This window comes from Dryobates pubescens (genome assembly GCF_014839835.1).
Source record: "Dryobates pubescens isolate bDryPub1 chromosome W unlocalized genomic scaffold, bDryPub1.pri SUPER_W_unloc_2, whole genome shotgun sequence".
In the NCBI taxonomy this organism is placed as follows: Eukaryota; Metazoa; Chordata; class Aves; order Piciformes; family Picidae; genus Dryobates; species Dryobates pubescens.
The window spans coordinates 345,441-358,411 of NW_026530689.1; the positions used below are offsets into that span (position 1 = coordinate 345,441).

General features: G+C 45.7%; 1 protein-coding gene across 2 annotated transcripts in view; it reads left to right on the forward strand.

Annotated features, from left to right (window-relative positions):
* The first annotated feature begins 5,109 nt into the window (after positions 1 to 5,109).
* Positions 5,110 to 12,971, forward strand: part of LOC104296286 (ubiquitin-associated protein 1-like) — a 110,005-nt gene continuing 102,143 nt past the window's right edge. For both annotated transcript variants that reach the window (XM_054179266.1, XM_054179265.1), the window contains exons 1-2: positions 5,110 to 5,153; positions 8,695 to 8,819. In XM_054179266.1, the coding sequence (XP_054035241.1) occupies positions 5,120 to 5,153; positions 8,695 to 8,819 (159 nt within the window). In that variant the 5' untranslated portion in view covers positions 5,110 to 5,119. The remainder of the gene's footprint in view (positions 5,154 to 8,694; positions 8,820 to 12,971) is intronic.

The window sequence follows — 12,971 nt, forward strand, 5'->3', positions numbered from 1 at the left end:
GCAAAAGTGATGAAAGTTTAAATAGAAAGCAGTGAATGTTACAGAAAACCCAAAGCGCAGTGACAAAGACAGATCCCAAAGCAAACCCAGAGGCATCCCATTCCCACCTGAGGGTACACCCGAGACCCTCAGGGCTCCTTCTTCCCCCTCCCTCTGCTGGGCTAGTCTCAGCTGGCCAGGCCTGAGACTGCCCATCCCCCCGTGGCCTTGGGCCTAGCCAGGCCCAAAGCCAGCAGACATCTCCCCCAGTTACCGGCTGGCGGAGGAGGAAGAAAAGAGAAAGTGCCAGACCCCGCACTGGATCTTATAGTGGTGCAAAGAATTATGGTAGGAAATACACACAATTTCCTGTGTCCATCCCTCTGGGCTGGACTTCTGGACACAGGAAGTGAAGACACCAGGGGGGCACCCAGCTCAAACTGCAACAGTCTTTAAAGAATCCATTTTTCTTTTGGGCTTGGCATATATTGGTAAATTTATATTGCTATAGATTGGAGGAACCTTATGTACCAAGCTTTCTATGAACATAAAGATATTTACAATTTGAAGACTGAGAACTGTCCAACTGGGTTAGATGTGATGATCTCTGGAGGTCCCTTCCAACATCTAACGTTCTATGATCCCAGCTTTTACCCGTCCTTGCTTCCACGCTTTGTGGATTCCTCTTTTGTATTTAATTTTGGTCAGGAGTTCTTTGTTCATCCATATACTTTTCCTGATGTTTTTGCCTGATTTCTTCCTTTTACGGATGTAGTGCCTTTGAGTGTGGAGGAGATGATCCTTGAAAGTCAACCAGCCTTCCTGGGCTCCCAATGCCTCCAGGGTTTTGTCCCATGGTACACTACCAAAGAGGTACCTGAAGAGGTGAAAGTTAGCTCTTTTGAAGTCGAGAGTTTCAAGCTTGCTGAGCTTCTCCTCCTTTGCTGGCCTTAGGATCTTAAACTCCACCATCTCATGGTCACTGCAGCCAAGACTGCCCATGAGTTTAACACTGCCTATCAGCCCCTCCCTGTTGGTGAGACCAAGGTCTAGCATGGCACCTCTTTGCATCGGTTCCTCTATTGCTTGGAGGAAGAAGTTATCAGTGCATTCCAGGAATCCCCTGGATTGCTTATGGTCTGCTGTGTTGTTTCTCCAATTAGGGTGGCTAAAGTCCCCCAGGGCTTGTGAACAAGCTGCAACTCTTATCTGTCTATGAAGGGCCTCATTCACTTGGTCCTCTTGGTCAGGTTGTCTGTAGCAGATCCCCACTGTAACATATTCTACCCTTCCTTTCACTCTGGCCCACAAGCACTCAGTCTTCTCATCATCACTTGCCAGGTATAGCTCCATGCATTCTAGCTGTTCAGTGACAGAGGGCAACACCCCCACCTTGATTCCCCTGCCTGTCCTTACTGAAGAGTTTATACCCTTCTAATCCAACACACCAATCATAAGAGTCATTCTCCCATGTCTCTGTCATGCTGATCAGATCATAGTGCTGCAGGCACACAAGCAGCTCCAGCTCCTCTTGTTTATTGCCCATGCTTCGGGCATTCACATAATGGCATTTGAGCTAGGTCCCTGATGAAGTACAGTTGCACTTCAGCTGGGCCAGTGGTTTAGCTCCCAATGTCACTATGCCTTTCCCAGGGTCATCTTCATTTGATCTGGTTGTAACTCCTTCCCCCTTCATATCTAGTTTAAAGATTGATCAATGAACCCTGCCAGCTCATGACTCAGGATCCCTTTCCTCCTTAGAGTCATCTGAAGCCCATCTGGTCTCAGTAGGCCAGGTGCTGTGTAGATCTCCCCATGGTTGATGTGGTGGTTTGAAAGGAAAGGCTCTGCTTTCCCTCCCCCACTGAGAAAGAGACCACGGCTAAACCCAGTCGGAGAAATGAGAGTATATTTTACAAGGAAACAGATTATATGTAACACAACAAATACAGGTATTTTACAGTATATACAGGAATATACAGCAAATAAACTCAACCAGAAACCAGACCCCCCACAGAGGGGGCTTCCCCCTGTGCCCCCTTCACCCCCCTACCTCCCTTCTCCCCCAAAGAGGTAGAAGAAGAGACAAGGATGGTTAGCAGGACAGGGGAAGAAGCGGACAGGCCTGTTACAGGGAGAGAGTTAGTTCTTATCTCTTGGCAAGAAGCCCAGAAGCAGATCCAGCCGAGAGGGACAGCGAAGGAAGGAAGACTGAGAGAAAGTTCCCAACTCCCCTGGGTCCAATCTCTCCTCCCACAATCCTACCAATGAAATTCGTTTAGAATACCAAAATATTTTATAAACATTTAGCCAGTGTGCCCCTTCCTTAAAGGCACAGCGTCAAACGGCCACAGTCCACCCCTTCTAAACAATTTCATTGGTCGTTCGCACTGTCCATCCAATCAGAAACAATATTTACAGTTCGTGAGTAAAGTTCATAGTCCGTTCCGGCTACACCCAGATGTAGACAATTCATAAGTCCAAAAAGGTCAAGAAATAAGAAAATGGAAACCAGCTTGTCTCTCCGCAGACAAAGTGAAGAAAAGGCAAACAGGAACACAGGGACTCTCAGTTGACTCAGGGCTCTCAGGGTTCGTGCACTGTAGATTCCTCAGGGATTCTTCCTTTGGGCGCGTTGTAGCTGTACGACAGTCTGAAACTAAACTCTTTCAGCTAAAGTTAAATTTCTTTGTGGAATACACTGAATTTGACCATTCTCCTGCATTACCCAATAAGTGTGACCCGGACCTTCTGCTGAAACCACCCCTCGGACAGGTTTAGCCTCTCCTGAGGGAGAAAATACCCAAACAGTTTTACCTAACAGATTCTTTTCTCTAACAACAGGAACTCTATCACCTTCTACCCTCCGTAGCAGATCTGAATGTGCTGGTCCAGCTCGGTTCACTGAACCCCAAACTGGACCATTGGCACCACCTTTTAAGCCAAGTATTAATCTGGTGTGCTTTTTTGAGTCTCTCAGTATTTTTTCTTGTAATTGAAGGGACTGAGGCAAATAGAACCTGCACATGTGATCCTTTTAGCATCTGCCCCCAGTGCCCTTTTGATTGCCCCCATCATCTCTCCTCTACCTCATCATTACCATTCTGCATTACTAAAAGCAGCTAATAATCAGAAGGCCCTACCACACCTGGGAGCTTCCTATTAACAACCTTAACCTAGGCCCCAGGGAGGCAGCAGACTTCCCTGTGGGATGGGTCAGATGGGCATATGGGGCCTTCTGTTCCCCTGAGAAGGGAGTCTCCAATAACAATTACTCTCCGTTTTTTATAACATCGTAAGTAATAACGCATAGGGCAGATTGCCTCATTCTAGACAACCCTGTAGATGGTCCTTCTACATCCTCCTTTTCCTGGCTCTCAACTTCCAGTGCTCTATATCTGTTGCGTAAGGGTAACTGGGAAGGCGAGGGAGGCTGGGAAGGGGTTCACCTGCCTCCCTGTGGTGGGTTGAAAGGAAAGGCCCAGCTTTCCCTCCCCCACTAAGAAGAAGTAAAGGGAAAAAACCCCACAACTAGCCCAGCCAGTGAAGCAAAAGGGAATGCTATATTTACAAAGCAATGATCAGCAGGGAAATTATGTACACAAATATACAGAATTTACAATATATACAGAAATATACAGCAAAGAAACAAAATCAGAAACCAGACCCCCGACAGAGGGGGCTTCCCCCCGTGCCCCCTTCACCCCCCTACCTCCCTTCTTCCCCAAAGAGGAGTAGAAAGAGCAAAGGGGTGTTAGCAAGGCAGAAAAAGGCCTAAGTACAGGGGGTTAGTATCTTATCTGTTATTTGGCCAGAAGCCCAGAAGCGGTCAGCTAGAAGGGAAGCGAAAGGAAGCGAAACTAAACAAAAGTTCCAGCCGCTCCAGGTGGATCTTACTCCCCCATAATCCACCAATGAAATTAATTTAGAATACAATATATTTACAAACATTTAGCCAGAGTGTCCCTTCCTTAAAGGCACAGCCTCAAACGGTCACACTCCCCTAGCAGGAACCTGTATCCATTCCCTTCCTTTTCTTAGGCCTCTTCCTTCAGCCTGGTGACAGGAGGGGAGGGGATTCTCTGCTTTTTGAAGAGCCTCTACCTGCTGCCTTCGCATGGTATGATTCCATCAATCTATTTCATCTTATATTCTCTGATTCTTCTCAACCTTACCAGCTCCTCTTTCAGCTCTACCACCTGGCTGAGCAAATCATTGATCTGTTCACACCACAGACAGGTGGTGCCACTGCCTCCCATTGGAACAAGCACCAGGGGAAGGTACTCCTTGCAGCCGGACACCTGCATTGCCACATTTTCATACAGGAGCTCAGTCTGAGTTGCCACATTCCTTCTGGCAGTGGCTTTTGGCCATGTTATAACCATGTCAGGTCCTCTTCTGGGAGGTCTTTCCTCAGGCCCACCAGCCCCTGGCACAGGGATAGTGTTTTATCAGGCTTCAAAAAAGCCACAGAGACCTTTTTGCTTCAGATCCCTTCCCCAGTGCAGCCTTACCTGCCCTGAAGCTGGTCTCTGCAGACATTTGTATCCATTTGTTTGCTCTTTTTGGAAGGTTTCCCACTGGAAACAGGAGCAGTGTTCTTTGGGGGAGAATTTCCTGATACACTGGGCTGTGCAGGAGGGGAGTCAGATGAGTTCCCTTAGAATTGGTCAAACCTTCAAGTCAGTTCCTCCATGGCTGAAACATAGGCCTGTACATTAGAAGAGAAACTTCCCTCATATTGCCAGAGCAGGCTAATCAGTTCATCCACTGTTTGTCCTTGGCCATCTCTCATGGCCCAGACTGACATTGCCAATGAGCAGGCATATGGCAGCTCATAAGAACTTTTTTTCACATGGCTGGTGTGCACACTGCCTCATCTGGGTCTACAGGCTGGGGATTGTCATTCATGTCATAGAACATTTTCAGCACAGGCAGTTCCCTCAAATATTGGATGCCTTTCCTATGGCAATCCATCTTCCAAGATGATCCCTTATACCATCCCCGAAGGGGTACCTGTCTCTTACACCTGCTAGAAGTGTCTACAACACGTCCCATAATCTAGAGAACTGCATAGGCTTATGCTGTGCTACATGTATAAAGTTGATAAAGCTCTTTTAAAATGTTTTTCAGGTTCTAAATGGCTTCTAAGAAGTTGGCATCTGACTCTCATGGTAAGTGAAAACTGATATTCTTCTCTCTTCAATAGGATTGTTGGAGTTTAAGCTTTTCCCAGAGTCCAAGAGCCCAAATGGGACAGATTTAGATTGCCTCCCCTCTCCCTTTTTTCCTGGTAGGGTAAAAGCAAATTAGGCAGGAGAAAGGAGAAGTAAATAATAATAATAAAAAAAAAATCACAAAATAAATGGTCTGGAATTGACTTGGAAGTAAAAAAGGTAAGTTTAACAAAATATATATGGTATTTGAATAATAGAGAAAGTTACAAAGGTATAAGGAAAAGGGTAAATAGAAAAATATAAAAAACCAGGCCCAGCTGGCATTGTATTCCCTTGATGTAAATGTGGATCCTCTTTGGATGCAGTCCTTAGAAGTGCAGATGCAGCATGGAGGCAAGCCACATGGTAACTCAGGAAGCAGGGGCAGCAGAGATGTCTGTCAAGCAGGCAAGGAAGAAGCAAGAGCCAAGAAGATGGCTCCCCTTAATTAGGCTTGCTGGACAGGAAGAAGTGGTGGAATAGACTTTGACCTCGAGACCCCTTCCCCTGGGAGGGGGAAAAACCAAGTCTCTCTGCCCACCTGGGTCAGGTTTCTTTGTCCACTGGGGGGCTGGGTTCTTTTCAGCCCCGCCCCAGATGGGTGTAACCTGACACAAGGATGAATCCTACTATTTCTCTTGACTAATGTACCAGCCTAGACAGGTCATAAAGACTAATCTGTTTAGCCTCTGAGACTTGATAAGGTGCTTGGTTGCATGGTCTAGTTGATTAGGTGGTTTGGATGATAGGTTGGACGCGATGATCTTGAAGGTCTCGTCCAACCTGGTTTATTCTATTCTATTCTATTCTATTCTATTCTATTCTATTCTATTCTATTCGGAATTAAGTGCCTTGGCATCCTTCTTGCATAGTTGCTTGCTGATGCTTTGCCTGTTCTTTGGTTAAACTGTGACTATTCCTTGGTTCTTCATGGCAGAATAATACCTTCCTGTACTTCCACTTTCCCTTTCAGAATCAAAGCTGAACTGCAGTTGTGATACTGATCTGATGTTTGCTGAAGTGGACACTAGATCTGTAGCTCCTTTCTATGGAAGTCACACAAAAAGTTTAACTGAAAGTGAAGCTTTTAATATATCATTGAGCTATGCTTGCTTTTTGTTCAGCAGTGAATTTTTTACTAAATTGGATTAATCTGGTTCAGCAGGCAAGCAAAGAATATCTTCTATATTTGAGAGGTTTAGCACCATGCATATGATTGGTAACAAAAATTTACCTGCATACATGCTTAACTTTTAGAAAATAAGAGATTTAATATTATACATATTATATAATATATACATAATATATTATTATATTATTTGAGATTTAATATTTCTGTGGAACACGAAAGTTCCATTTGTTGTATGTAATGTAGTTTCTTGAAATCAGTAATCAAAGCAATATACTGGGAGGTTCATGTGAAATTTCTAAATCGATTTCTTATGCTATAGAAACTTCTGCTTTTAGAAAATCAGCCTTGATCTTTCTGGGCAATCTTTCAGATAAGAGGGTTCTGGGAAGTTCCATTTTTCCTTGAGCTTTTAATTGAGTCTCAAATGTGAAAAATTGAAGTACAGAAGAAAAAGCCTCATTTAAATACATGATTAAGGATTAATAAAAATGGCCTGTTAAGATGTTAAACAAGACTAGCTCCAAAATTGAGCCCTGGGGAACACCACTTGTGACCAGCCACCAACCGAATTTAACTCTGTTCACCACCACTCTTTGGGCCCAGCCATCCAGCCGTTTATTTTTTTTACCCAGCAAAGCATCCACCCATCCCAACCATGTGCAGCCAGTTTCTCCATGAGGATGCTGTGGGAGACAGTATCAGAGGCTTTACTAAAGCCCAGCTAAACAAGATCCACAGCCTTTCCCTCATCTACTAAGCAGGTTACCTTGTTGTAGAAAGACATCAGGTTTGTCAAACAAGACCTGCCCCTCATGAACTCATGCTGACTGGGACTGATCACCTGGTTGCCCTGCACATGCAGGGCACTTGAGATTCTCTGTTTCATGACCTTCCCCAGCTCCTCTTGTAGATGAGCATCACATTTTCCAATCTCCCTTCAAGTGATATCTCCACAGTTAGTCAGGACTGCTGGTAAATGATGGAAAGTGGCTTGGTGAGTGCTTCTGCCAGCTTCCCTAGTGCCCTTGGGTATACGCTTAAGTGACGCAGCAAGTCACTAACCATCTCCTCTTGGATTATGGGGACTTCATTCTTTTCCCTGTCTTCCAGCTCAGGGGGCTGATCACCCAGAAAACAACTAGTTCTACTACCAAAGAGTGAGGCAAAGAAGGCATTAAGTACCTCATCCTTGGTCATTATGTTTCCCTTACTTAAACTGTCATCTGAGTATGAAAATAGGTCAGATAAAAATGACAAGTTCACTGAGAAATAATGTTGTTCAGTGACTAACCTCTAATGTTGACACTAATGTTCTTTTTTGGGGGGAACTGCAACATTCAAAGCAAAGTTACAAATCAGTGCTAAAGGAACACTTCAGATTGTTGTACACAGCCAGAACCCTTGTTTGTAACTCTAAAAGCTTAGATCAGGGTTCCAAGAAACCTCTTTCAGTTAATCACAAAACTGAGTGCAATTTATATTGTGTGCTTCCTAATATTTCTCCACAGCTCCACATCAAGGAAAACAAATATATAGTCTGGCTTCTTGGAGGTGGTCAAGTTCTAAGTGATTCTGCCTCATGAGTTTGTAGGATGCCTGAAGAACAAGTTTCATCCAAAATTACTTTGGAAATGCCACATAAGAGTGATAGATATAAAGGACAAAGAGGAGACTGAAATATCTGAGGCCTCTCATTGGAGTGATCACAAATGAGACAGCTGATTAAGTTAGATTGCTTTGTTTAAAAAAAAATAAATCAGAAATACTATACTAAATAGTCTTGAGTTATTTGCTTAAAGTGGAGAATCTAGACTTTGGGTCACTTTGCCCTTGTGACCACTTCTGTCCAAATGTTGCTTCCTACTTTTATGGCAAACCCTGGAATTTAGTTTGGTTTAGCTGCTCTAAAGCTGGGTTGTTTTGAAGCCTGTTTTGAATATGACAAAACCAATGGATCTTTTTATAGAAACATAACAATAGTGTTCAGGAGACCTAAAATGTGATATATTGACTCCAAAATCTGTTCAATTGTGGGGTTGTTGCATTGTGTGTGCTTGGTTGTTTGTTTTTTTGTTTTTTTTTTAATAGCTATGAACTAGAACATGGGAAAAAACCCCAACACCCAGCACCAAAACAAACAAAACCCCTCACCAGAACAAAACACCCCAACAAACCACCAAAACCGAGGCGATCAAGTCCAACCAGATTCACTGGATTTCTGATCAAGCAACTTCCTTTGTATTGAGTCACCTGATGTAGTTCAGGCAGCAGAGAGAAAATACTTCCCAAATACAGAAACATGAGCTTTAATTGAATACATCAAATGCATAAGGGTTTTTTTGATACAATTTCTGCTTTTGATCTTAGGGCCTTTCAGTTATCTTGACGATGTCCCATTTAAGATAGGAGACAAATTCAAAACATCAGCAAAAGTTGGATTACCCATTGGTTTCTATTTGCCTGATTTTTCTCAGCTTGTCAGAAAAGCTCAGGTAAGTAATGTTTTTTCTTTTCTACTATTTCCCTCTCACCCCAAGCCTCCCAACATGTAGTGCTGTAAATTGCAAGAAGTCACAATTTGCACACATGTTCAATATTAGTCTTGTCGGTCCTGTAGTGTGACTTCATATTGCTGGCTGTAGCTGCAGATGATCTGTTAGAATGTATAGAAAGATAAAAATATGATAGGCTGTGTAAAAAGTTTTACTTATTTTTAAAAGCCCAATAGTATTTATTTTAGTGTATGTACTTCAAAAACACACAATGTTTTTGTGTAATACTTGTAGATCTAAATGTCACTGTAACTAAATTTGAGTAGCATTTTTAAGAGGAAAATGGTAAGAACTGATACACCCATAGTATGGCATACTTGCAGAAGCTCCTTTGAAGGTAACAAATGTTGCTATTGCCATATTTAACAAGTTCTCACCATAGTGGGATAAAGAAATAAATTTCCAAGTCTTGTTTTCTGTGCAGTTCTGAGTGGAAATTAATTTCTATCTGTAGGGAAAACAGGTTACAGCTTGGTACAGATGGCTTCCAGGTTTTTGAGGCGCATGTCTCCATCACCATAAACTTTTAGTAGCATAAAATCAATCACTTCAGCATAACCACTGAAGATCTAATCTCCAAATGCAAACTTTGATAAAGGAAACTTAATTGAACTACAGTTTCTTTTGGACCCATGTGCTGGGTTGAGGCAGCCCCCTCTCCCCACCATGGGCAGAAATAAACACTCAGACAAATGGATTGCAAAAGTGATAGAAAGTTTAAACAGAAAGCAGTGAATGTTTACAGACAACCCAAAGCGCAGTGACAAAGAGAGATCGCAAAGCAAACCCAGAGACATCCCATTCCCACCTGAGGGTACACTGTGACCGTTTGAGGCTGTGCCTTTAAGGAAGGGGCACTCTGGCTAAATGTTTATAAATATTCTGTATTCTAAATGAATTTCATTGGCGAATTAAGGGGGAGGTGAGATTGTAAGACCCAGAGCTGGGCCCTATGCTCTTTAATACCTTTATCGATGACCTGAACAAGGGGATTGAGTCCATCATCAGTACGTTTGCAGACGACACTAAGCTGGGGGCACATGTTGATCTGTTAGAGGGTAGGGGAGTTCTGCAGTGAGACCATGCCAGGCTGGACAGGTGGGCAGAGTCCAACGGCATGAGATTGAACATATCATTCCTAATGCACCAGGGCAACTATGATATAGTTGCCATCTCAGAAACATGGTGGGACAACAGGCACGATTGGAGTGCTACACTGGGGGGCTACAGGCTCTTTAGGAGGGATAGGCGAGGGAGGAGAGGAGGAGGGGTGGCTTTGTATATTAGGGAGACACTTTCTGCCTCAGAACTTGAGGTGGAAGATGAAGGAATTGAGAGCCTGTGGGTTAAAATCAGAGGGCAGCCCAACAAATCTGACATCCTGGTTGGAGTCTGTTATAGACCACCCAACCAGGATGAGGAGGCTGATGAATTATTCTATAAACAACTGGAGGCTGTTTCAAGATCATCAGATCTTGTCCTCGTGGGGGACTTCAACCTGCCGGATATCTGCTGGGAACTTAATTCAGCAGAGAGAAGGCAGTCCAGAAGATTCCTGGAGCGGATAGAGGATTGCTTCCTGACGCAGCTGTTAAGTGAGCCTACCAGGGGACAGGCTCTGCTTGACTTGCTGCTCTCCAATAGGGAAGGGCTAGTGGGAGATGTGACCGTGGGAGGCTGCCTAGGGTGCAGTGACCACGAGATAGTGAAGTTTTCAATATGCAGGGAGATAGGGAGGAGCACCAACAGAACCTTCACCTTGGACTTCCGGAGGGCAAACTTCAGCCTCTTTAAGAAACTTATTTGTAAAGTTCCCTGGGTACCAACCCTCATGAACCGAGGGGTCCAGGAGGGTTGGACCTACTTCAAACAGGAGCTCTTGAAGGCACAGGAACTGGGGGTCCCCATGTGCCGAAAGATGAGCCGGCGGGGAAGGAGACCGGCCTGGATGGACAAGCAGCTCCTGAAGGATTTAAGGGAAAAAAAGAGGCTGTATCACCTTTGGAAGGAGGGGAAGGCTTCTCGAGGTATGTTTAAGGAAGTGGTTAGACTATGTAGGAATAAAATTAGAGAGGCAAAGGCCCAGTTGGAACTGAAGCTGGCCACCTCTGTGAAAGATAATAAAAAGCAATTTTACAAATATATCAACGCTAAAAAGAAGGGCAAGAAGAACCTCCACTCCTTACTGGACCTGGAGGGGAACATGGTGACCGAAGATGAGGAAAAGGCTGAGGTCCTGAACGCCTTCTTTGCCTCGATGTTTAACAGCAAGGTAGGAGTCCAGGATGAGTGGCCTCCTGAGCTGGGTAATAGGGTCGGGGAGCAGTGTAATGCCCCGGAAATCCATGAGGAATTAGTCCGGGACCTGCTGAGCCACTTGGACACCCATAAGTCCATGGGACCGGATGGGATCCATCCTAGGGTGCTGAGAGAGCTGGCAGATGAGCTGGCCAAGCCGCTCTCCATCATTTTCCTCCAGTCCTGGCTCACTGGAGAGGTCCCAGATGACTGGAAACTGGCCAATGTGGTCCCCATCCACAAGAAGGGACGGATGGAGGAACCCGGAAATTCCAGGCCAGTCAGCCTGACCTCAGTGCCAGGGAAAGTGATGGAACAGATTATCCTGGCGGCAATAACTGCGCACCTGAAGGATGGCCAAGGGCTCAGGTCCAGCCAACATGGATTTAGGAAGGGCAGGTCCTGCCTCTCCAACCTGATCTCCTTCTATGATCAGGTGACCCGTCTGGTGGATGTGGGGAGGCCTGTGGATGTAGTCTATCTGGACTTCAGCAAGGCCTTTGACACCGTCCCCCACAGTAAACTGCTGGCTAAGCTGTCAGCTCGTGGTTTGGACCACAACACTCTGTGCTGGGTTAGGAACTGGCTGGACGGCCGAGCCCAGAGAGTGGTGGTGAATGGTGCCACATCCGGCTGGTGGCCAGTCACCAGTGGCGTCCCCCAGGGATCAGTGCTGGGCCCCATCCTCTTTAACATCTTCATTGATGATCTGGATGAGGGGGTTGAGTCAGTCATCGGCAAGTTTGCAGATGACACCAAGTTGGGAACAGATGTTAGTCAGTTAGAGGGTAGAAAGGCTCTGCAGAGGGACCTCGACCGACTGGACAGATGGGCAGAGTCCAATGGCATGGCATTTAATAAGTCCAAGTGCCAGGTGCTGCACTTTGGCCACGGCAACCCCATGCAGAGCTACAGGCTGGGGTCAGAGTGGCTGGAGAGCTGCCAAACGGAGAGGGACCTGGGGGTGCTGATTGACACCCACCTAAACATGAGCCAGCAGTGTGCCCAGGTGGCCAAGAAGGCCAATGGCATCCTGGCCTGTATTAGGAATAGTGTGGCCAGCAGGAGCAGGGAGGTCATTGTGCCCCTGTACTCTGCATTGGTTAGGCCACACCTTGAGTACTGTGTCCAGTTCTGGGCCCCTCAGTTTAGGAAGGACATCGAGACACTTGAACGTGTCCAGAGAAGGGCAACAAGGCTGGTGAGAGGCCTTGAGCACAAGCCCTATGAGGAGAGGCTGAGGGATCTGGGATTGTTTAGCCTGGAGAAGAGAAGGATCAGAGGTGACCTCATTGCCCTCTACAACTACCTGAAAGGTGGTTGTAGATAGGAGGGGGTTGGTCTCTTCTCCCAGGCAACCAGCACCAGAACAAGGGGACACAGTCTCAAGCTGTGCCAGGGGAGGTTTAGACTTGAGGTGAGGAAAAAGTTCTTCACTGAGCGAGTCATTCGTCATTGGAATGGGCTGCCCAGGGAGGTGGTGGAGTCGCCGTCCCTGGAGGTGTTCAAGGGGAGATTGGACGTGGCACTTGGTGCCATGATCTAGTTGTGAGGTCTGTTGGAACAGGTTGGACTTGATGATCCTTGGGGTCTCTTCCAACCTTAGTTACTGTGATACTGAGATACTGTGATATCTAAGTGCCAGGTTCTACACATTGGCCACAACCACCCCATGCAGTGCTACAGGCTGGGGTCAGAGTGGCTGGAGAGCAGCCAGGCAGAAAGGGACCTGAGACTCTGGAACATGTCCAGAGAAGGGCAACAAGGCTGGTGAGAGGCCTCAAGCACAAGTCC